Here is a 25,855-nt window from a genome sequence, read left to right on the forward strand (position 1 = left end):
ATTGTGTGGGTGTATCTGAAAGTGAGGCTCGAGTTAATAAGGCTCTTAGATATACGTGCATTACATGTATCCGTGCTTCTGGTGGTGATGGTGTGGCTGGTGTTGTTGATCATGGCGCTAGTGTTAGTTCGGTTGCTGGTGTGATGCCTGTTTCTAGTGCTTCTGTTGATAATGGTGCTGCACTTGTTAATGCGGATGCCTTACGTAGTTTGCAGAATGATATGTTATCTACCATGAAACTAAAGATGGATGCTTACATGGCACAGTGTGTGCAGGAGTTTAAATCCCAAACAGATGCTCTTTTTGAATTGTACAGTGCTGAATTCTCTGAGGTGAGGAGCAATATCACTGAGCTGAAGCAGTCCGTTTGTGATCTTAAGTTAACTGTCAGTGAAATGAAAAACACTTCTATTAGTGTGGAAAAGAAGTTAATAGACAGAGTCCATGAATTGGAATTATATAATGCTATGCTCCAGCGCAGACTGAATCGATCGAATGTCATTATTAGAGGATTGCCGGACAATATAAAAGACCTTAGAGCGCTAACTGTAAATATTGCTAAGGTTTGTGGGATGCAACTGGTGCCTAGAGATTTGCAGCACTGTTGTTACATATCTGACCGTAGAGCGGTGTTGGTGAAATTTAACTCTGTGCAGGATAGAGATTCACTGATGCGTAATTACTCTAAAAAGGGTCGTATTCTTCTGAAGGAAGTAATTGAGAATTGCATTGTGGAGTCTCGAGTGTTTATAAATGATCACTTAATTAAGTCGACCTCCAAACTTATCTATGCCTGTAGAGATTTGCTTAAAAGGAAGCATATTAGGAAATTTAAGCTGCTTAACGGTGATCAGCCCTTGGTTGAAGTTCTTCTTCCTGATGGAACGAAAACTAGGTTCGAGCAGCAGGAACTTATTAATTTTGCCAATCGATCCCGAGATTCGCAGATGCGGAATGTATTGGATAATGATTGTGGGGCGGTGCAGTTTCCTGTTACATAGCCATGTGATGTATATTTATAATTGTTGATCTCATTTTTCTTAATTTTATATTATTTTTCTTAAAACAATTATTTTATTTTTTTTGAATTGGTATATTCTTTATTGTTTAATTTGTTATTCTTTTATTATTATTTTGATATGCATTCAATGTTTAATCGAACTTTAATAATTATGCTCCCCAGTCTCTTATTTAATTTTTATGTGCCCTGATGTGAATCTAGGGCTTGTAATTAGCGATGCTCAATTCTTTACGCAGAACATTCATTGTGGTGATGGTAAGCTTACGTATGCCCATTTGAACTGTCAAAGCATTCGTCCGTCTAGATTCAATAACAAATTGGATGAGATAAAGTGTCTACTTGTTGGCAGTGGAATTGATTTTTTTGGTGTGACTGGGTCTTGGCTTAACTCAGCTGTCTCATCGAGGTCATTGAGAGTTCCTGGCTATAAGGCTCTTCGTAGTGACCGCATTGGACGTGTAGGTGGCGGTGTTATGTTGTATGTATGTGACAGATTGTCATATAAGGTGGTTTTTAAATCGGATCATTATGGTGTATGCGAGTCTTTGTGCGTCGAGCTGTGTTTCGGTGCATATACGTTGCTTGTTGCCGTTGTATACCTGCCGCATGGAGATGTAGATTCCTTTCGTAGCATTCATGAGGGTATTTTTGATTCATATGCAAATGTGTTTGTCTGTGGTGATTTTAATTGTAACTTATTTAATTCTTCGAAATCTACGTTGATGCGGGGCATATGTAGGTCTCTTGGGCTTTCTATTGTCCACAATTCCAAGCCTACGCACTTTGATCTTGCTCATAGTTCTACCTCGCTGATTGACTATTGTTTGATCAGTGATCCCATGCGGCTGGGCTTTTCCTCGCAGGGGCAATGCCCTAGCATATCTCGCCATGCGCTTATCTTTGGGATGATTGATTTGCCTGTAGTTGCTGAAGAGAAGGTAATCGAGTATCTTGATTTTTGTAATGCGGATTGGATCGGTATTTGTGATTTTGTGTTTAATTTTGATTTTTCTCCTCTGTATCTCACCAGTAACGTAAACAGCCAACTGGCCTTGTTTGAGACGTTATTTCAGAGTTTGCTGTCTTTTGTTCCTCTTGCTACTCGTCATATTAGCCCCAAAAATGATGAGTGGTTGAATTCTGATGTTGTGAAGTCAGCTCGTTCGATTCGGGATTTAGCTTACTTTGAATGGCGCAGAAGGCCTACTGATGACAATAGACGTATATATTGTATCTGCAGAAATCGTTGCAAGGCTGTTATGCGTAATGAAAGAAGAAAATATTATGGAAAGTTGTTCGGTCGTATGAACAGTAGTCAATTATGGAAGTCTCTTAGGTCCTTTGGTTGTCTGGATTGTGGTGATGATGTTCCTTTTATTGATGTTAATACTGTTAATGATTACTTTTGTAATGTTGGCAAATCTAATCCTGGTGTGAGTGTAGGAATTGATGGTGCCTTGGTTCGAGAGTCATTTAGGTTTTACTGCGTGTTTATGGAGGATGTTGAAAGTGCTCTCCGCAAAATTAAGTCTGGAGCTGTAGGTTTTGATGGCATTCCTATTAAATTTTTTAAGAGTGTTTTTCCATACATATCTGTTCACTTTTTGCATTTTGTTAATTGTATTTTTATGACGTCATCCTTCCCGCAAGCTTGGAAGGTGGCTCGTGTGGTGCCTGTTCCGAAGAAAGGGTCTTCATACAGTCAGTCTAACTTGCGTCCAATAAGTGTATTGCCGGCCATGTCTAAGATAGTTGAGCATATTATTAAAGATGCTATTTTGGAGTTTCTTGGTGATCACAAATGCCTGAGTAGTTCTCAGTATGGTTTTCAGCGTGGCTGCAGTACTACGGTACACTTATTATCCCTTACTGATGTTATTCGTGATGTTTTTGATGGTTCTGATGTTGGTCTTCTTGTTGGTCTTGATTTGTCTAAGGCCTTTGATTCAATTGACCACGCGCTGCTTATTCGCAAGCTTAGAGTCAAATTTGGATTTTCCGTTTCGGCCTGTAGACTAATTTCGTCGTATCTGGAGTGTAGATCCCAGTTTGTTGTGCACAAGGGTGTCCAATCTGATGTTGGTCTAATCCGGTGTGGAGTCCCGCAGGGTTCTGTACTGGGCCCATTACTTTTTATTATGTTCATTAATGACATCATGGATTCTGTTACTGCTAGTGATTGTAGTCTCTTCTTGTATGCGGATGACATACATGTATTCTTTAGGAGTGCTGATCTCGCCAGGTTGGAGAATCTTGCTAACACAACGTTGCAATCTCTCTCTATGTGGATCTCTTCCAATGGTCTTGATATAAACTGGGATAAGACTGAAGCTGTTTTGTTCAATTGTTGTTATGACGGTTCTATGCCTAATATTTGCGTTAGTTCCTTTGCTATTAATATTGTTGGTGAAATGAAGTGCCTGGGTGTAATTATTGATGCCAAACTTAGTTTTTCGACCCACATTGATCTTCTGTTGTCCCGTGTGCGATTCCAGCTTAGGAGGCTTTATAGTGTCCATGCATATTTGCCTCTTGGTGTTAGGGTGAAGGTAGCTATGTCGTTGTTGATGTCTCAGGTTAACTATTGTTTGGAGGTTATTTCGGGCTCTAATTCTGGTCATTTGCATCGGCTCCAAAAGGTTGTTAACTCCATTGTTCGTTATGTATATGGTTTGGGTCGTAGTCATCATGTTTCCCAATTTGTTGTTAAATTTCTTGGCCTATCCTTTTATACTTATGTTGAATATCGTATCCTTTTGTGTTATTATAGAATTATGAGAAATGTTGATTTACCACTGTGTAGTAGGTTTGTGATGTGTAGATCCTCTCGGAACCCTCAGTTGTTGTATCCGAGGTTTTCGTCTGCAATTTGTGAAAGATCATTTGTAGAGTCGTAAGATCGTGGAATCAGCTCCCTTTGAGCCTTCGTAAGTTTACCTCTTCCACTTTTGCGTATAGGAGGGAATTGTTTGGGCATTTGTCTCGTATTTGATGAAGCTGGCTTTGAAGAAATCGCTGATTACAGGTTGCATAATGGTACTTTGTCTTTTTTTTTTAATTTTTGGCTGGGGAGCCATTTTTATTTAAGTTCGTTAGCATTTATGTTATAGATTTATACATATGGAATTTAATGTCTGTGGTTCTGATATTGCTCTTGGGCTCGAGAGGAATATATAGTATATTTATATGTATGGTTCCTTAAGCTTCCTTTCCCCTCCACTTTTCTTGGCAACAGTTAAGTAGAGTGCAGTGGATTGGGGTTCTTGTTTGGAATCTGTTATGTTAGCGGTTTGCATTAAATTTCATTATGTAGAATTTTGTTTTTTGCTGTTATGTATTTTTAATTTATTTAGTTTATTCTTTGTTTGGGTTTTTATTTTTTTTTATATATAAGTTAATATAAGTTATTGGCCATGCTGGCTTTTTTATATTACATTGTATGAAATAAATGAAATGAAATGAAAGCTGAAATTAGAGTGATGACGGGAATTATCACTGGTCACTGCAACATCAGGGCCCTTACTAGTAAATGGGATCTTGATGCAACTGATTACTGCAAACTCTGTGTTGACGAGGAGGAGACGGAGACAATTGAGCATCTCCTGTGTCACTGCCCAGCCTTGGCTTACAGGCGACACAGACTAATGGGTGCTCATACTCTTCCGTCTCTCAGTTTCTTCTCATCAACCGAACCTGCTCTAATCTACAGCATAATTAGAAACATAAAATGGTTAGGAGCACATAATCTTGGCACGTAATGCTTTTTTCTGTCTGACTCATAGGACCATCGACCTTCAATCTTTCTCCACCCCCTTTAATTTACTACTCTTCTCTTCCCTACAGATCTGTCTTCTTGGTCTCTTCTCTTCACTGTATCTTTTCTTGAGGATGATCACAACGGACCTAACCGGTCTCAGAGTGTTGCAGTCACACATGTGACTGCACATCCCCAAACCTAACCTAACCTAACCCCAGATATGTAAAAACAGAAATAAACAAATAAACAAAAAAATTAAAATGAACTAAAATTTAGATATCATGAGAATTATAATTGTGGTACAGGGAACGAGATAGACACATGTTCCATTTGAAAATAAGCATCGAATCACTTTCTGAGTCCATAAATGCATGACCGTCCATGTTAAGTTATAAAAAATACAGGTCACTTATTTGGGCCAAGGCCGTTGATTTGTGTTAAGGTTTGTTGAAATCGGTTCATATTTATATATAGGTCTTATATATATTTTCGTCTAATTTTATGTAAATGGTGCACCGAAGAGCCTAAGATTTTCGATTCATATGAAATTTGGCAGAGGGTATTAAATTCACTTTAGAGTTATGTGTATTAAAGTTACAAAAAAGTATGCAACGGTTGCTCAATTTGGTCCATGTTTACAAATAGCTCCCTTACATAATTTTGCTCGATGTCTTACAAATGTTACACCAAAGATTGATTTCAAAATGGTTTGTGTATGAAGTTTTTTTAACTGGCGTTACTCAGTCTGTAAATTCTTGTCTTTTCCCTATAAAAATTATCAATTTAGAATTTTAATTGCGCCTACTTACATGTTTCGCTTTCCTTGCGTTTGCTATTCGAATTATAGAGTGCCAGTCACTCGATCCGATACATTTTTCTTACGCATCGCAATACAGACATCTACAATGTATATACTCAATTGTTTCTGCACTTCCTCACCTTTTATAAACGCCAATAATAATTTGATGACAGTGATCTAATCCTTCTGTGAACTGTTATGATCCATATGAAACAATGAGTTTGACCACCTGATACCGGCTTTCTCGTTATAGATCTTAAGAATTTCAACTATGTACATAATAGCTGTCGTACAGATACCTAAATCCCTATATCGGACGACTGTAAACCCCCTCGAGCAAATTGTTGCTGTTGTTATTATTGTATATTGATGATGATTTATTTATTAAATTGAATAAAACTTTGCGACTATTTTAATTTTTTGCTGTGTGTGTCTTATCGAAATGAAATTCGTTAAATGAAGGCCAGAACATATTTATGGCTAAGGGAGGGGAAGAGAAGAACCATCATTAAGGAAATCAAATGATTTCGAGATTAAAATATATATATATATATATATATATATATATTCCAACAGAGCATGAAGCTCATATTTATTTTCTAAATAATATTTCTATGCATAATCTTGGCTTGGATTTTAAAAAAAATCTTTTGAATGTGACTATACACAGGATGCGAATTTTTAAAAATATATTTTGAAGTTCTCCAAACAGGAGGGGATTTAAAAATTTTTATCGAGGCATAAATATATTTTTGAGGGACTCTAGACAAACGTAGATTTTATAAAAATATTTTTTTGTAGGCATAACTACAGGCATGGATTTTTAAACGTCTTACTACCTATTCCTGTGTTTCGCTTATTAAATCGTTTCAATGGGAGAGTTATGTGCTTGTGTGAAATGAAAAAAGTTCAATTTTTCCTTTGTCAAATATAATACGAGTAGATGATTATGTAATAAGCAATGTTTTATTTTAATATAAATCATTTGTACACATTTTAAATTCGTACATGTTTATTAGAACATATCGCTCATTTGCTGCAAGACAGGCATAACTCAAAAAATGTGATTTTCGAGTTAATTATGTTCGATATAATAGACCTTATGTTGTGTAAAAAATTCATATGAATATCTCTTACACACTCTAATAGAAGTTCCTCTGTCCCATATAAAGTGTGAGTAAATTGAAAACTTAAAACGCATTTTCTGCAAAATGTTTTTTTTTTGAGTTATGCCTGTCTTGCGGCAAATGAGCGATATAAATAATATTTCTGTGGAAAGGCAAGAGTAATCGTGAAAATGTAATTAAACTGGACAATGTGTTATATTCAAATGGAATTTGTTCTACTAGTTCTACAGGTCATTTGACCTGTACTTGCGTACCAACCCTTTCATAGCACTGAAACTTCTACCCCAAATTTGTCAGTAATCATTTTGGTTTTCATATATATTTGTGGAACTTCTCGTCACTTTTTGTCGTTAGCATTTTACTTATCAACTACTAAATGTATGTGATCAATTGCTTTGACAATGTCCAAATTAATAGTCTGAAGAAACTGAGACACGTGTAGCCTGTACTCAAGTAAGCGAGATGTTACTGCTACACCTAATAAAAACAATCGAATTTTGACAATTCTGTGATGAAAATGTAAAAAAACTACCATTTTCCCATATTTTTCCAACGATTCTATTATCTCTTCTACAGATTCTTTAAATATTTGTACACAATCGCTCAACCCATCATGTTTCACAATATGAATGTAGTTGTTTGAAATATTTTTTTGTTTTTCGAAATATTCTACATAAAGTAGCAGACCTTTTTAGAGATTTTCGAAATAATGAGAAAATTTCCGAAATTTTAGAAAATATTCTTTGCATTTTCCCAATCTTCAAAGCTACATTTAAACTTAAATTAGAAATGTGTGAGGAATAAGGAATGTCTAATGCAGAAGGGAATTTTGATTTAATAATAACCTGCACTCCATTATAACAGCCAGACATGTCTTTGTTCTCTCAAAAATGTTGGATACAACCCAGCCTAAATATTGTGTTTATTATAACGGTCGATTATTATTTTACTGTTAATCCTTCTACTTCTTCGTATCAAAGAAATCATTCTTTGACTTTTTTAGATTCCTTCCAAAAATCTAATCCATATTAATACCTGCTCCTTTCGGCAAATATCCGTTGTTGTAGCAACAGAATACATGTCGTTTGTCATGCATCGTCTGGTTCTGGTTCTTCTACCTCCAAATTCAGGAATGCTGCAACTTCAGCGGGTTGCGTCCAAAGTAAATTCGGCGATAGATGAGTAGGCTTAGCTGGGCAATTGACGAGGTGCAACGTGTCGTGTGGTCCTAGTCCACATGCCGGACATGTGTTAGGTATCGAGCCGTCAATTCTTGCCCAATATGAATTGAGGCGGTTGCACCATCCTGATCTTAGTTGAGCTAAGACTACTCGTGTTTGCCTTGGCAGCTGCTTCTCTTCTGCTGCGATGGATGGTGGTTGGTTTCCAATTATGGTATTCACTCGATATTTCTCTACTGCCTGAGCGACTGCATCCGTGTGAATACCATTCAGACCTGCTTGATAGGCTTCTTGATCTAGGGGTTCACGCTTGTACCTTTGGACCTTTCTCTTTAGATCATGAAGATCTTTCCTGACGTACCTGGGTGGGGGAGTCCTGTTCATAAGGCTATGGCAGGTATGTTCCTGACGATAACACCCAAGCAAGTACTGCATCGACAACATATAATTGTGACGATGGACGGGTAAGATATTCGTCTCCTCATGAAGATGGTCCACTGGCAGTTATTTGGTGGCGGATATTTTCATATTCCTCAGATGGAAGAAGTTAACAATATCGGCTATGTAGACGTTTAGCCTCTCACATATATCATCAATAATGGGACCCGACGCCATGATCGTGCAATCATCCGCATACGTTACGATCTCTATGCCGTCCGGTGGTTGTGGAATATCAGAAAGGTAGAGGTTAAACAGTTCCGGAGATATCACCCCTCCTTGGGGAACTCCCTGTTTCACTCTACGGGGTTTAGACTTCCTGTTTCTGAATTCCTCATACGACTGGCGTCCACACATTAGTTGATTATCCAACGTTTCAAACACGTTCGGAGATTTGTCCTCTCTATATCCTCGAACAGCTTGGCATGGTTGACGGTATCGAAGGCCTTCGATAGGTCAAGAGCCACCATAGAGGAAGTGATGCAAATGTGGTATAGGTTGGTAATGTGGTATAGTCACTTTTTTTGTAAAGTGAAAATTTTAGAAAAACTGAAACATGTTCTATAGTTTGCTGTTCTCAAAAAAATAAGATAGCAATGATCTGTTTAATTTATTTAAATCACGCTGAGAATCAGTAGCAAAAATTAAATTTTTCATGAAATTGACTTTTTTTCGATTGAAGTTTAAAATTTTGTGGGTGGTTAACGACAAGTTGAGGGCTGATGTTAAGTACTCAACTCCGGGTTCATCCAAATGCTTTACCATTACCATGGAAAATCCGTCCGGGCCCAACGCTTTGGATGACATCTGCAACATTCTCCTTCGTAAATTGTGGTAGTTCCTCCTCAGCTCGGAGTGCCCTTATGCGACGTAGCACACTTCTTTTCGCCCTGTCACTCTCGGGGTGCTCTATGAGCTGCCGGTTAAAATAACTCGCGCACCTCTTCGGGTCTGTTACAGTTACTTTAATGACCGTTGAATTAAAATCTTCTTCCTCATCTGTCATGGGGGTGTCGTCCTGACTAAGACGGAAGCTGTCGTATTCCTCAATCAAGTTGCGGATGAATTCTGAGTGTTGCGTCAGCTCTTTGTTGATGTCACCCAGGGTAGCGCTAAGGTTGTCCCCATCCGCATTTATTATTTTTGAGGAGCGTGTGCTCACACTGCTTGCGCTTAGAGAAGAGTCCGTGTCTGAGTCCGAGTTCTTAAATAGGTTGTTTGATCTTGTGAAATGAGAGACTGAGGGTGCCAAGGCAGCCACACCAACTTCAGTCGTAGAGGATTTTTTGTTTTTGTTTTTAGGGGTTTTTGAAAATTTACTAGGCTCCATAGTAGTTGAGTAAGTGTAGGACAAGATGTCTACCATGGCATAGCCTCCTTACAATGGCAAGGACTCGGTAGCTAAACCTAATACTGGTTGAGGCGCCCAGGTATCAACCAGGCTCCGTTAGAATACAGTCGTTACACCTAAGCGTTAGGGAGTCGTCCTTTAGGGCAGGGGACCAGGAACCCATGAGTATTGGTTCATTTGGGCCGCCAATTTTTTCGCCTCGTCAGTCTAAGGATCATTGGCACTCGGTCATTTCCTTCCGAGACTCTCCCCTTAGACCCGCTGAATACTGTGCGCGACTGCTTATTTAATTCGCAGTTACCCTATAATAGATGTATAGGGCATCCCACTATCCGCAACCTGTGGACGCGTCCGTTGGCATCCAGCCAGATGCCTCCATAGCGAATACAATATGTATCCGCTACGGCGGATAATAAGAATGCGAGTCCCCCACCTCCGCTTCTGGTACGGTCCTTTTTGCTTTTGGGGAGACTGCGGAGGTGTCTCGTACTCCGACGATGACGATTCGGATGATGAATCGGACGACGACTCTTGAGACACACTGGGAGACATGCTAGCGCAGCATGAAGCGACGTAACTCCTTTCGCAGTACTCCTGGATCCTGTTCAGTCCAGAGCAGCCTCGAAAATGCACCCATTCTCCACACCCATTGCATCTCACCGAGATAGATCTGTGGTGGATGCGGTTTCTGCAAACACTGCAGAACCAAGGTCCGGGGTTACTTACAATCCCGGCACGGACCAGTAGGGTTCGGAGCAGGCATTCCGGGATATAATGCCGCTCCCATGACAAAAATGACCTACACGAACATGAAATTGTTGAGGTGGCAGCCTCTGGTCGGAGTCCATCTACGAGTCAATCCGGTACCAGAACCAGCCGCCGTGGAATTGGGATTCGTAGTTTCTTCTGCTAAAACCGAAAAAACAGCACTTTTCATTTCTTTAACAATAGTAGTTGAGTAAGTGTAGGACAAGATGTCTACCATGGCATAGCCTCCTTACAATGGCAAGGACTCGGTAGCTAAACCTAATACTGGTTGAGGCGCCCAGGTATCAACCAGGCTCCGTTAGAATACAGTCGTTACACCTAAGCGTTAGGGAGTCGTCCTTTAGGGCAGGGGACCAGGAACCCATGAGTATTGGTTCATTTGGGCCGCCAATTTTTTCGCCTCGTCAGTCTAAGGATCATTGGCACTCGGTCATTTCCTTCCGAGACTCTCCCCTTAGACCCGCTGAATACTGTGCGCGACTGCTTATTTAATTCGCAGTTACCCTATAATAGATGTATAGGGCATCCCACTATCCGCAACCTGTGGACGCGTCCGTTGGCATCCAGCCAGATGCCTCCATAGCGAATACAATATGTATCCGCTACGGCGGATAATAAGAATGCGAGTCCCCCACCTCCGCTTCTGGTACGGTCCTTTTTGCTTTTGGGGAGACTGCGGAGGTGTCTCGTACTCCGACGATGACGATTCGGATGATGAATCGGACGACGACTCTTGAGACACACTGGGAGACATGCTAGCGCAGCATGAAGCGACGTAACTCCTTTCGCAGTACTCCTGGATCCTGTTCAGTCCAGAGCAGCCTCGAAAATGCACCCATTCTCCACACCCATTGCATCTCACCGAGATAGATCTGTGGTGGATGCGGTTTCTGCAAACACTGCAGAATCAAGGTCCGGGGTTACTTACAATCCCGGCACGGACCAGTAGGGTTCGGAGCAGGCATTCCGGGATATAATGCCGCTCCCATGACAAAAATGACCTACACGAACATGAAATTGTTGAGGTGGCAGCCTCTGGTCGGAGTCCATCTACGAGTCAATCCGGTACCAGAACCAGCCGCCGTGGAATTGGGATTCGTAGTTTCTTCTGCTAAAACCGAAAAAACAGCACTTTTCATTTCTTTAACAATAGACTTCTGGATGTATTTTCATTGTGAGATGTACTCTCCAATTCTTTTCTATATTTTTCATCGCCATCTATATCGCAACAGTGTTCTTAATTTTCTTCATTCGGATTATCTACGCCTAACGACAGTATTCCGGAGTCGTTACTTCCCATCAATGCGATGTCTACACAATGAAATTGTCTCAATCACCCCTTTAACTTTATACGTTTGTTCTTTCAATATATCGGAAGCTATTTTGTCGCTAATATGTTCTATACGTTTTGACATCTTTCATTCTCGATATAAAGTCCTGAGTCCTCATCATCGCGTCTGTGTGGTATTCCATTCTCCAATTTTTAAAAGGGTACGACAGAATTAACTTTGGTTTTGGTGTTGCCATTTCCGCACCCTTTTTATTTAAAAATAAGATGCGGACTTTACAAAAATCATATTTTGCTAAATCTGAATATGCGATTCAAGAAAACCGATCTAACCATTTTAATTGAAATGTATTTAAATACAGATTTTTCTATAAATCGTCTGTAATGGGGGTTTCAATACCTTGAAACAATGTCAAATAGAAGAACAATAGGAATTTGTTGATAATACTTTATTGGAGTATATAATGCAAACAAGTTGATTAAATGTATAATTAATGTTTTGTTAATTTGACATCCCGACATTAGGAAGACAAAAAACAAATTCCCTAGACGATTATCTTCAATTATAATTTTACTTGTTTTATTATACATAGTAATTATTATTTCGAGTAGTTTATCAATGCTCGGTATAACGAATACTCTATTAATCGAATTCGGGATATAACAAATGAGTAAAATAGTCGACTTTTTACACTGACTACCGTATATAACGAACGTTTCCAAATTTGTATCTGGGGACGAATGGTGTAAAAAATAATAGGTTTGTCTTATAAAAATATTTAAACCTGTTATTATTGTTATTTTAAATACTATATTTTATGTTAGAAATGCATTCAAATGAGAATTACTTTTTTAATAAAAATGCATTTTAAAAAACTTCGCTATATAACGAATTTTACGCTGTAGCAAATGGGCCTGACAATATATCATTATACCGGACGTTGACAGTATTATGAAATCGTTCAGTTCGTTTAAAAATCTTGTTATATAGATTTTATATTACACAATTATTGATATCTATAGATCTGCCCTTGTGGGAGGGTATTTTACTACTGATAATGTAAGCATCCATTTCTATATATGATACAAACAGATTTCATTGCACAATTTTATAATAAATTAAATTTTTATTAATTTTTTTTATTTATTTATATATTTCATAGTGCCCAGTCTTTCGACCTTAAGGCTACATTTCACAATTAACACTAGAAAGACGGGAATTTTGTATATACCTATATTGCCTAAAATCGGTCAAAATGACTTCACTCTGAAAAAAATGTATTTTGTAAAGAAATTTTTTTAAACTTATTTATTAATATTTTTTACATTATTTACAATCATACAAAACGTTGTTATTATTTGTTTTATGGGGGAGGGCTCTCGAGTTTCCCTTTATGAAAAATAAGAACGCGGACAAAATGTTAAAAAAAGAGGAAGTCTTTACTCTAAGAGTGAAATCGACTGGAAATATAAAATTTATTTTTCCCGATTTGTGTGTTCGTTTGTGTTTCTAGAGTATCAAACGGTTTTCGATGTTGTTGTAGTGATCTTGTCATATAAGAAATTTACTTTATACAATAATAAAAGTAGTTTGATTATTTAATATTTCACAAAAAGTCAAAATGACCGCTTTTAGGCTATATAGGTATAGCACATGTGAATACGGGGAATGAAAGAGGGGAGGAAGCAGCTACTATGATTAATAAACGTAGTTCTATGTGGTACAAAAAGTCACCAAATTTTAAAAAGCTGGGTCATAATATACACAATTGTTTTTGTACTTGAAATTGAAAAACGGTAAAAATGACTGCCTTCGGCTATCTAGTGTTAAATATAAAATTTATCGTATTAAGCGGCTTAAATGTAAAAGGGAGGGATATTGAACTACTAAAGAATATTATACCGATTAAATTACAAAAAAAAAAGTTTTTGATTATTATAGATTATGATTAAAAAATTTGATTAATTGGATTATGACTACTCCAGTAGGAATGGAATGGAAAATTATTATATATAAAAATGAGTTGTGTTTTTATCTAAATAATTTGTATCACAAATAAAATTGATGACTGTTGATTATGGATTTTCGATGAAAAAGCTGGGATTAAATAAAATCTATTGGATTATATAAATTGTTACAGCCAAAAAAGATTTTCTCAATTTTTTATATATTTATTTCAATCTTAACATGTATAACGAAGCCTTTAGGGCAATAAATGTAATACATTATGCAAAACAGTACGATTTAACTACTCAAACAAAGGGGCATTTCATAACATGTCCAAATATAATCATATTTATTTCATTAATACTTTTATCCGTTTTTAATTAAAGTAATGTTTTTCTAAATATATTTATAGGCATACGCAGCTGGATGTAATATTGTTGTGCTTGCAAGTACTTTTGAGCGGGTACAGATAATACCAGGAGCAACTCATGGTTATGTGAAAATATCTGCACTGGATTGTAGCACAGACACTGGAAAGATTGCAGCAGCATATGAAAATAAAATATGTATTTTTGAACCAACTCCAGTATTACAAACAGAAAAACGATTCACCCATTATCTGGATTATAGGTAATAAAAATTAAATAAATTAATATTTTTATGTTTGCCTTAGTGCTAGCTAAGGGCTAAGAGCGATTCCAAAACAACATACAACCAAGTTTTTAACACATAGAAAACATCCATAAACACATATCATATTTTAAATAAAATGTGCATATCGTAGGAAATGCAATCGAAATATAACAGGAATTTTTAAAATATGTTCGTAATAAACATACTTATGGTCTTTTTTATTGAACCTTCCCTCGTCTCATTCCCACCTTTGCCGACCGAGGGGGCGATCTCCCAATTTCGTAGGGATCACGTACTTACCATGATCCACAGAATGGGGTAGAAAACTATCTACAGAATCTACTCATTTAAAAATAAAAATAGATTTTTACTTGACATCATCGGCATACATTAGCAATTTTGAATGTATTACAGAATTTGGCAAATCATTTAAAAACAATAGAAATAGAACAGGTTCTGGCGACTTCTTGCGGAACATTAATCGATTTTGAAAGACATCTCAAACAAAAGTGTTTGTGACCTATTTTGTAAGTAAAATTATATCCGTTTTACTAAATTTATACTTTTTCCAGATGTTTTTTTTTAATTTATTTATTTATTTTATTTTCAAATTCATGATATTACAATAAATGTAGTGCCGCCAAAAATTTCATGATACACCTTGGAAATGTTTTCTTACTAAAAAAACTGGTCCTAAATTTTATCAACTCTTCATGGACATTTAAAATTATATTGTTCGTGATATCCGTTATGGTATTTTTTTTAAACATAAAACAATAAGAAAAAATGTTGTAAATTATTTTTTTCTTTAGATCTTCAAATATATACATATCTGGAAAGTTACAAACTTTAACAAGTTTTAGTATTATTTTATCAGCCCATTGAAAATCTTGAGATTTTAAAATCTAGAATAGAGGGGGTTCTCTTAAATAAGCGTGGAATCACCCTAGAGAAAACTTAAGTTTAATGTCAATTTTTTATCGAGTAGAAAACTAATTATTTTGCCTTTAAATAAAAAACACAACACAATTTATAATTTATTAAGATAATTCACTTGAAAATGTTCTTTAAAATCTTGAAATAGTCCAAATGTGCTTCACAGAGACTATGTAAATTAAAATAATTTGAATTTTGGCAAAATGTTAATATTTTCGTTTTGACGTCTAACATAATTTTGTATGTATTGGTCTGTTCCAGTACTTTTTTAGTAGTAAATCTAGTAAAAGGGAAACATTTCAAAATTGCTCTCAGAGTACAAAATATTTTGAAAAGTTCGGGAACGCAAATCTAGTAAATATACCAAAATTAGATGGCAAAATCACTTCAAAATCAACATAGCCAATCAGAAGTAGGCATTTTTGTTTACCATTTTTACTCGGCCAAATTTCTCGAGTAAAAAGTTTACAAAGAGAACGCCATTTTGTTTTGGGCTCTCTTAAATTTGCAAAACTTGAAAAAGTAGTAGATTGTTTTAGGTTCTGGAACGGAACTTATATGTTTCAAAATATGAGTTGACAGTAAACATAATACTCAGCTGTGCCTACTGCCCGTCTTATATAAGCCTTGAATAATTGTTTTTAAAAAAGAAAAATTATTTTACATATCGACTGGCCTTACTGGATGACCTAATGCCATAACGCCTATGATAACATATACAGTCTTAATTCTTTATTTATACCTAACGAGAGTGACCAACTACTCACTTACATATCAGTTCCAATATTACCTTCATTTGCTGTAGAAATAACTAGAACATCATATTCATTTAGTTCCAAAAATCCTTTGGTGCTTCTTTTTAACTCTCCGTCAGTGGCCCACTCAGGGTTCCAGCTATATCCATTTACCCAATCCTAATTGTACTAAATTTAGTACCATTTAGTACTTCTCATACTCATAAGTAAGAATTTCTAAAACTACACTACACTGAAACAGTAATTCTAATTCTATATTTTAGAATTCACGCCCTGCCCCTTCACACAAAACAAATAGTACCATATTTAGAACCATTTATTGCTTTTCGTATCCAAAAATTTTCAAAACTATCTCAAATTTGCCAAATTTCAGAATCCTAATTGCACCATATTTAGTACAATTTTGTACTTTTCATATCTATAAGTACGAATCTCCTAAACTACATCAATCATGTTCCTCGTAGTAATTTTAATTTAAATTTCAGGTTTCCATATCTATCCGACCAATAAAATCTAAATTGCACCAAGTTTAGTACCATTTAGTACAACATAACTACCTCCATGTCTCAATCCTACATTCCAACACTAGTTTTAATTCCAAATTTCAGGATTTCAGCCGGATCCGCAAAAACAAATTGAAAATATTTGGTACCATTTAGACACGAAATTTCTGGAGTCCAGCTCTATTCGTTCACACAAAATCAAATTGTACCAAATTTAGTACACGTAATTACGATTCCTCCATATCCCAACTCTGAAAATTGATCAAGGTCTCTCCGTTCACCTAAATACAAGTATTTCCAAAACTACCTCAATCCTTCACTCCAACAGTCATTTTAATTCCCAACTTGCATCAAATTTAGTACCAGTTAGTACTTTTCCAATAGTAGTCCTATTTCCAATTTACAGGATTCCATCTCTATACGCTCAACTAAATACAAATAGTACCAAATTTAGTACCGTTTCGTATTTTTTATAGACTTAAGTACGAATTTCCATACATCATACAACATAAGTTACGAATATTTCCATACATAAATATTTAGAACAGCAAAAATTAATGGAAAACAAATAAAATCACCGTTTTCTATTACTCTTATATGTTTTGGATTGCCAAAAATACAATTTTGCCACTAGAACTAAGGAAAACATATTTGCAATTCTTAACATAATAAATATGAAAATCTCTTTATGTGGTCAAAAGTCGATGCGCAAATTAAACGTAATATTGTAATTGAAATGTTACTTATTAAATATTTTCAAACTGAGAAACATTTGTAAATAAATGATAGAAAGTGCCAAGGTGTAAGTGACAATCATATGGTTTTAAACTTTTGTCTTTATTGTTTGTAAAGTAAATTGTCAAAAACATTTTCAATATTACATTTCGATTTCGAAAATGTTCTTTAAATGTAGGCATTTTTAATAATAAAAATTCAAGAATTAATTCATGAGGTGGACGGAAAGGAAACCTAGGCTTAAAACAGTTATAACCCCGTTCGCCGAATGGTCCACATATTTTATGTTATGTGTGGAAATCTGTCCCTAAATTCCTGATACTCATAAAATCGAGGAGATTTTGTTATCCTATATTGGAATCGGCCCCTTGGTGCTTGTCACAATTCTCGGCGAAGGTTAAATACGCCTATGGAAAGATTTTATACGGTCAACACAATTTCCATGATTTAGTCTTTGGCCGGGGATTTATGTCTATGGGATGCATGTGGAAACTTAAAATTAATCTCGACCAGGTCTTAAACTTTATTTTTCACAGACCTAAACCGTCAATAACCCAAGAATACACAAATTCATTAATTATTCCTTAAAGAATTGTTGTTTTTGTTTTTTGTAAAAAACTGATTGTCAGCATGACAATTTAATTTCTATAACAACAATGTTGTTTTTGTAAAATGTTTGTTGTTGTATCTGATACATACACCTTGGAAATTGTCATAAATAACAATATGTTGTTACCAAAGGCATGGTTCGCAAAATATTGCTAGTTTACAATGTACACTTTATGTCACAAGAAATAGAAATACTAGAAAAACGTTTTTCAAGTCCAAATGAATATGGTTTTAACCATTTTGATTATTAAATTGAAATTTATTTAACTTTTTAGGTGGGTTCAAACTGGATCGTTTACTAGTCATTCCCATGTAATTACATTATCCTGGAATTTAGAAGGAACGCGGCTTTTAACCGGTGGTTCTACAATTCAATTGTGGAAAGAAAAATCTAATGAGTATGCGGACGACGAACCAACAGGTAAGTTGTTTTAACAATACTAACGTTCAAGCCATGGTATAATAATAGAAGGTAACAGTAAGTGTTGTTGTACAACACACGATACAACAACCACATGGAAATTTTTTGTTGTAAGTTATACTAGTGTCAACGTCATTTGACAGAAAAATGTAAACAAACAAACAAATTATCAAGAAATTATATTTATTTTGAAAATGAAATATTTTCGAATCCTCAAAATAAAATTGAAAAACATGAATGAAAATCTATCAAATTTATATTTCTATCGCTTCCACATCTTTACTATAATTGAGCCATAACCACTTATATGTGTAACACATATGAAAATGCAGGGAATTGCGAGTTATTTCATGAAGAATGATTTGCTTCCTCAAACTTTCCCAGCAGGCAGATTGAGTAAATTGAATACGGGAGCACATTTAATAATGAACAATTTCCAATTTTCCTGTTGGGTGATTTTTAAAAACATAATTTGTCAAATTCATATTGACACTAGTATTACGTTGGAATCAAATCAGCTGGGATTTGCTGTTACCTTTTATTATTGTACCATGCGTTCAAGCGAATGATGCCCACCGTCAAATTCGATTAAAATCTAATTCAATATATATGAGAATCTAGTTCCAAGGGCCATGAATGAAATATCTTTGATGTCCAAAAAACGTCAAATTTGTGCACTCCGGATTTTTTTTTCCAATTAACTCCTCTCCTCCTTGGCTCACGTCCTATTTGGTATTAGAATGTTCAGAGCCATGTCTCCATATGTAGCTTAAGCTACGAATTTGACTTTATCCATAGATGGTGGTTTGTGTTTTGCAGGTTGACTTCGATCTTCTTTAAGAATTTGACCACAATGTTCAGACTTTCTAAGCCTTGTGTATCAGTGAACTCTTCTACTGTGAAGGAGTCACATAGTTGCGAAAAGCATCTTCTTTTGTTATTAAATTTACGAAAATTAAAAATTTCATGCGCAGCTGTTTGGATTCTGTTGAACGACTCGTAATTTATAGGTTATCCGTATTTAAAAACACACGTGTTAGTTAAGCGAACGCTTAACAACCGCCATTTTGTAAAAATCTATTTTTAAGCCCGTGGGCGTGTAATACTCATTTAAAATTTTTACGTCTTTCTTGTGAGCCGTCCGAGGACGAACTGCACTCCGGATTTTATGTTCAGATGGCAAATAGTGTCAAATAACGTAACGTAAAGTGTCAAATAACGTAACGTAAAGTGTCAAATAACGTAATGGCAAATAGTGTCAAATAACGTAATGCTAACCATCTGAATGGAAAGGGGGTAGGAAATTACTCGTACCAAAACAAAAAATTTAAGTTTTTCATTCGCCAGGGATCCGAAATGCCGAATCACAGCGATATTAAATGGAAAACACCGCAGAAACTCCAAATTAGAGCGGTACCATTATATGGAATTCGGTGAAAAAAAAAAATTGTCTTCAAAATAACTAAAATGGGGGCTACTGACCACTTTTTGCAAACATGTATATCACCGACCAAGAATTCGGATGAATATATATATATATATATATATATATCAGAAGTTGGCTGTAAATCCAATAGTTGTGGTTCACCTTTAAATTTATATTAATTATTTTGATGTATGTACACGGATGTGAACGCTATTCTGAAAAATTTACAGCTGTAGAAGTATTCTAATATTGTTTAGTATTATCACATTTGAGGGCGGAAATATCGTGGTGATAGCTATGATTTTTGTCATCTTTTGATGGTGATCAGATTATCAGTTTCTAATCGCTCTAGAGTGCACGTTAACAGCCCGACCACCAATAAATTTTAAACGGAGATGGGAATCAGAGATGGACATGCGGTGGCTTTTTTTTGACTTGCGTTATGCATAAAATAAAGCGATAGTAATACTTAACGCAACTACAAATGATGCGGTATAGCACAGTCAACACTCGGTCATTCGTGAAAATACTGCCATTGTTGACTCTCACTTTACCGATTGTTTTCCATTCACATCATATCTTCGTATAAACACTCTCTGCTATCGCCGGCTTCGTTCAGAGTGTTTTTATGCATGTGAGTGCGGGGGAACATAAACAATGCAAACAACGCAAAAGAAACAACGTCAATCGAATCAATGCGGTGCACCGCATCATAACAGTACTACTCTATGAGTGAAGTTTGTTTTTATGATCAGTTAATTTTAGAATGAACTACGACAATCCAGTTTCTAATTTATTTTTATTTCTGTTATGTTATACATAATATTTTAAAATTTCTCATACAACACGAATTATTCTTTTAATTCTTAAATAATTTTTTTATTTCCCCTTATAACTATACTGACTATTTTATATGTAGCAATATTATAATTTTTTATAATAAAAAATGAATTCATTTTTTGTTAAAAAAAAAACGTTTTTGCACTATTAATTTTTAATTTACCATTAATTGTTGTTGCGTTATTTTATTTTATGCAAAACGCAAGTCAAAAATAATATACCGCAAGCCAACCCCTGTGTATAGAAAATTACTCTTAATGTTACTCTCAATGTTATTCTCAACACCAGTTTTGTATTTTACTTTTTCACACAATAAGTCATTTGGTCGTATAACACGTTATTCATTTGGTGGTTGATTTATTTCAACCTGCGCTCTCCACACACTCGGTAGTGCAAACTCTGCTATTAACGATCATTTGCGTTGTTTGTAGAAACAATTGTAGTCCGGTGGGATTCATTTGTATTTGACTTACTTTTGTGTTTATGTTATGCTTAGGAGAATTTGCGTTGGTGAATATGAATGATTTTTCTATTGCGTTAGCCGGTGTACTACTAGTTGCGTTGAATGGATGTCATTCTCTGATGGGAATCTGGTTAACGAAAAACATAGCTGTGTTGATAGTGATCGATCAATATTTAGGGGATTAATTGGCTTTTGTGGGAAAATTTAATAAAAAATTCCATGATATTTACTTTTAATGCGGGAAGGTGTACCTTGTATATCCAAGAGTAATAGCTGACATTTAAATGGATAAAAATGACATATGTATACTGATTTATATACTCGATATGGGGGCTGTACTAAAATTTTACCGGGATTTCCTTATTCGGATATTATTTAGTAGTATTATGCTCACACCGAAAGATACATTTTCAATTATGCTTCTTTTGTTTATCACCATGTAATAAGAGGGGATGAGCATGATATGGTTCGGCTTGCAGGTATTTCAATTATTTTACAAAGAGGCTGAACAGAAGTTTTCCGTCAAATTCGCCAACTTTTTATTATTTATATAAAAGAAGCTTTGACAGACGTTTAACGTCAAATCAGTCTTTCTTTTATTTTAATATTATTTATAAAATATAAATTTATTTGGTTGTACCAATACACCCCAGTTAAACTACCGGGTATTTATTTTAATGTCTTTATTTATGGAAGATCACAAGCAGAATGATCAAAAATTCTAAATAACATCATTATTAAAAGAATGTTACAATGCAACGAAACCGAGTTAACGGGAACAAAATGAGACAAAGAGAAATTACAAATAACTTCATATTGATTTGTTATTGTAAAACATAAAGTGAGTGTTTCATAACAAATTGAGTGAAACTATAATTATAGCAAAACAAAGGGAATAATGAGTATAATTGAAAACAAAACAAATATGATCGAAAATGTAGCAGTAAAATAATTTGTATAAACATTATTGTTGTTGTTGTAAAAATATATAAGTAAAAATGTAGCTCGTTACAACCTCCCCCTCTGCCATAGAATTAATTGGGGCACATGATATGTTCCCTTGGGGATTTCAGGTTATTACGTATGGTCCATCCCTCCGGGGTACGAACTTCGATGAGATGTTTTTACCAGCATTACTCAAAACATGTGTAGCCACTAGAACCTTGTCCCCGATTTTTAATTCCAAACCCTTTCTACGCTTTATATCAACATAAGCTTTATTTTTGTCTTGTATCATTTCTACGGACTCATTTGACGTCTTCAATATATTTGCCATTTTACAGGAAAGGCGTGATTTGAGGTATAAAATTTTCTGACAAAATAACAGCTTTTAGGTCAAGTTGTACTTCTAATGGACTCCTTAATTCACGCCCAAATGTCAAATATGCTGCAGAATAACCCGTGCTCTCACATTTAGCTGTGTTCATGGCGAAACGAATCGATGAAAGTTTTGAATCCCAGGATGTGTGATCCTTACCAGCAGATATGGCGAGCTGTGTCTTTAAATCACGATTTTTCTTTTCCACTGGATTTGATTCCGGATGGTATACAGTTGTAAATGATTGTTTTATGTTTAAGCAAAATGCCAATTTTTGCATTATAGCTGAAATGAACTGCGGGCCATTATCAGTGTGAATCCGTCTTGGAACTCCGTATCGCAATATAATGTCATTTAAAATGATTTTGGAGCAAACATCATTTTCATTGTTTTCTTCAAATGCTTCAATTATTTCCTTTGTATCACTGTCTTCCAATTGCAATTTACGTATTTCTGCAGCGCCATTTTTAGGGAAATCTATTGATATGGAAAAACATTCACATTTAATATCGGTATGCGTATCTACTTGACAGGGTGGACGGGAAAGCGTATCGGCAACAACATTTTGTTTTCCCGGAGTATAGCCAAATACCAGGTTGAACGATTGTAGCTCTAGAGCCCATCTTGCTAAACGTCCTGTTGGCGATTTGATTGAGAATAGTCATCGTAATGGTTGATGGTCTGTCAGAACGTTTATAGTGGAACCCTCAATGTACCCACGAAATTTCTTCACAGCCCATACAACTGCTAACGCCTCTCTTTCCGTAGTCGAATAATTACGCTCGGCTGGCAGCAGCAAACGACTGGCATACTCTATGGGATGTTCGTCCTCTTTCTCCCCCTGCATCAAAACTGCTCCAAGCGCATAATCGCTAGCATCTGTTTTTAAATTAAACGGCTTATCCTCATTGACTTGTTTAAGAATTGGAGGAGATGACAACATCGTTTTTAATTTCTCAAACGCGTGTTGTTGATCTTCTGCCCAAATAAATTTTGCATCTTTCTTTGTAAGTTTGGAAATTGGCTTCGATATTTCAGCAAAGTTTGGGATAAAGTTTGAAGAAACGATAGTAACTGCTTTAGGTTCTTTGGGCGTGGTCTTAGCATAATAGCGCTTGTTTTATCTGGGTCGGGCATTAGTCCCTTAACCGTTAAAATATGACCAAGATACTTAACTTCTGACCTGCAGAAGAAAGACTTATCTCGGTTAAGTTGGAGCTTGAAATTCCGCATCTTTTCGAAAACCAATTTCAAATCACTTATGTGACTATCAAAATTCTTTGAACATATAATAATATCGTCTAAGTAAGCCAAGATCATAATTTGCGGAAGACTATTTCTGAGCTTATCGATGAGTCTTTGAAAAGTTGCCGGAGCATTTTTTAGTCCAAATGGCATTCTTTTAAATATATAAATTCCAAACGGTGTTGTGAATGCGGTTTTGATCATATCCGATTTGGCCAATTTTATCTGCCAATAACCTGACTTCAAATCTATAGTTGACATGTATGATGTGGCTTTGGCTGCATGCAATAAGTCATCCATACGAGGTAAGGGGTATTTATCGGTTATTGTGATGGCATTTAATTTTCTATAATCTACACATACACGGATTCCTCCAGTTTTCTTTGGGATCATGACAACTGGGAAAGCCCATGGAGATTCTCTATCTACGATAATGCCTTTTTGCAACATATCAGCTATTTCTATTTTTAATTTTTCTTTCATAGCTGGGGATAGTCGGTACGGGGGACATGATATTGGTGGATTATTGCCGGTATTTATGGAATGTTCAATATCCGGTACAGTTTCCGATCTGTCTTCAAATACGTCTTTTACATTAACTAAAAGGTTTTCAATAATTTCTTTCTCTAGTAGAGACAAGTTAGTTCCTTCTTTATCCTTTAGTTTGAAATCGAACACATTCAGTTCCATTGGTTCTTCAGAAATCCCTCTACGTTTCATGGGAGGAAACAATTGGGAATCAACCTGTGGTATATAATTTTGTGAAACGCAGTCTTCAAAAATTCTATTAATAGATCCAGATCAGTGACGGTGTTAGATGTGGTTGACCTGGTTTGTTCGAACCACGACAAATAATTATTGATCGCCTCGTGACCTTTTACACTGATGTGCGTTATTGGTATCGAACGTATTTCTCCAGGTTTATTCATTTTAAACTCAAAATGTTTATTTGGTTCATCTTTGAAATGCCAACATCTATCTGCCAAATCCAAAACAATATTAGCCTGTTCCATAAAATCGATTCCAATCAATGTTCGATTATCCTTAGCTTTTGGTAAACATATAAAACGTATTTTTCTAAATCTTTTCCATATTAGAATGTTGACTATTGGGGAAAATACTGTTTCCTGCCGGGGTATTCCATCAGCTAAAACAATTTCTGCTGAAACACTCTGGAATTCGACTTTTCTCTCCTTGAGTTTTTGAAAAAGCTTATACCCTGCAACACTGGTTCGGGCTGCTGTATCAAAATAAGCTTCACCGTCCATTCCGTCTATATTAATGGCAACTGTTGGAACATTTCTACCAACAATGGTAGTCGACAAGGAATTAAAATCCAACTTTTCTGGGCTATTGATTGGGTTTTTATTATTGTTGCAATTGGGACAGTTTGCTCTAAAATATCCAGCTGCACCACAACCGTAGCAATTTATTGTCGACTCCTGAACTTTCGTATTTCCTCTTCTGTCCGATTCAATCTTTTTATAACAAGTATCAATTGTGTGATTTTTCTTTCGGCAAAAGGAGCATCTAATATTTGGCCTTTCAAACGGTTCCTGTCTTGGCTTAGGAATTTTATTTTCTTCTAAAAACATTTCAATATCTCTGGCTTTTTGAAGCAAATCTTGAAATGTCTTCACCTCATCTCGAGATAGTTTTTCCCTTATTGAAACATTCAATTGAAAGAATATCATATTAATCATGGTGTTCTCAGACAATCTTTCGGAAAGCTGTGCGAACAATCGTCGTTTTCGACACACAAAAGAGTCAGTGGATTCGAACATTTTCTGTTTATCCTGTGCAATTTCGGCAAATATTCGCCAATCTGGCCTTGGAGGGGTAAAAGCTTTGCGCAAAAAATCTATTGCCATATCAAAATTTTTAGCCTCATTTTGTACTCCTTGCCACCACGTGGATGCATAACCTTCCAATAGCAACGGAAAACTAGTTAATGCTAAAATATCCGACACATTTTGGGCTTCTTTATAAACGAGTATTGTGGCAATAAAGTCTTCGACTTTCGTCGTGTTGCGGCCACCGTTAAACCTTGCACTACAATTCACAAAGGTCGCTTTTGGTTCAGATTTTACATTAAAGTTATTCATTAGTTGATGGAATTGGTCTTGGGTAAGAGTTACATTTACAGCATTATTATTGGACAAATTGCTATTATTGACAAAAGTGCTTGAATTTTGAGACATATTTGAAGTTTGAGCTGATAAATTGGTTACTGGACGTTCATTAGGCGAAACATTTACGTTTTGCAATAATGCGTTTGGAATATCGTCGCCAG

The 25,855-nt window shown here is 35.8% G+C and overlaps 1 protein-coding gene across 1 annotated transcript in view; it reads left to right on the forward strand.

Moving 5' to 3' along the window:
• The window catches only part of LOC133331018 (dmX-like protein 2), a 190,910-nt gene that overhangs the window by 5,557 nt on the left and 159,498 nt on the right, over positions 1-25,855 (forward strand). The window contains exons 2-3 of the mRNA XM_061539419.1: positions 14,091-14,308; positions 18,125-18,270. Of these exons, the coding sequence (XP_061395403.1) occupies positions 14,091-14,308; positions 18,125-18,270 (364 nt within the window). The remainder of the gene's footprint in view (positions 1-14,090; positions 14,309-18,124; positions 18,271-25,855) is intronic.

The sequence above is a fragment of the Musca vetustissima genome, unplaced genomic scaffold, assembly GCF_032173495.1.
Source record: "Musca vetustissima isolate MV318-11 ecotype Yass unplaced genomic scaffold, APGP_CSIRO_Mvet_v1 utg2887, whole genome shotgun sequence".
In the NCBI taxonomy this organism is placed as follows: domain Eukaryota; kingdom Metazoa; phylum Arthropoda; class Insecta; order Diptera; family Muscidae; genus Musca; species Musca vetustissima.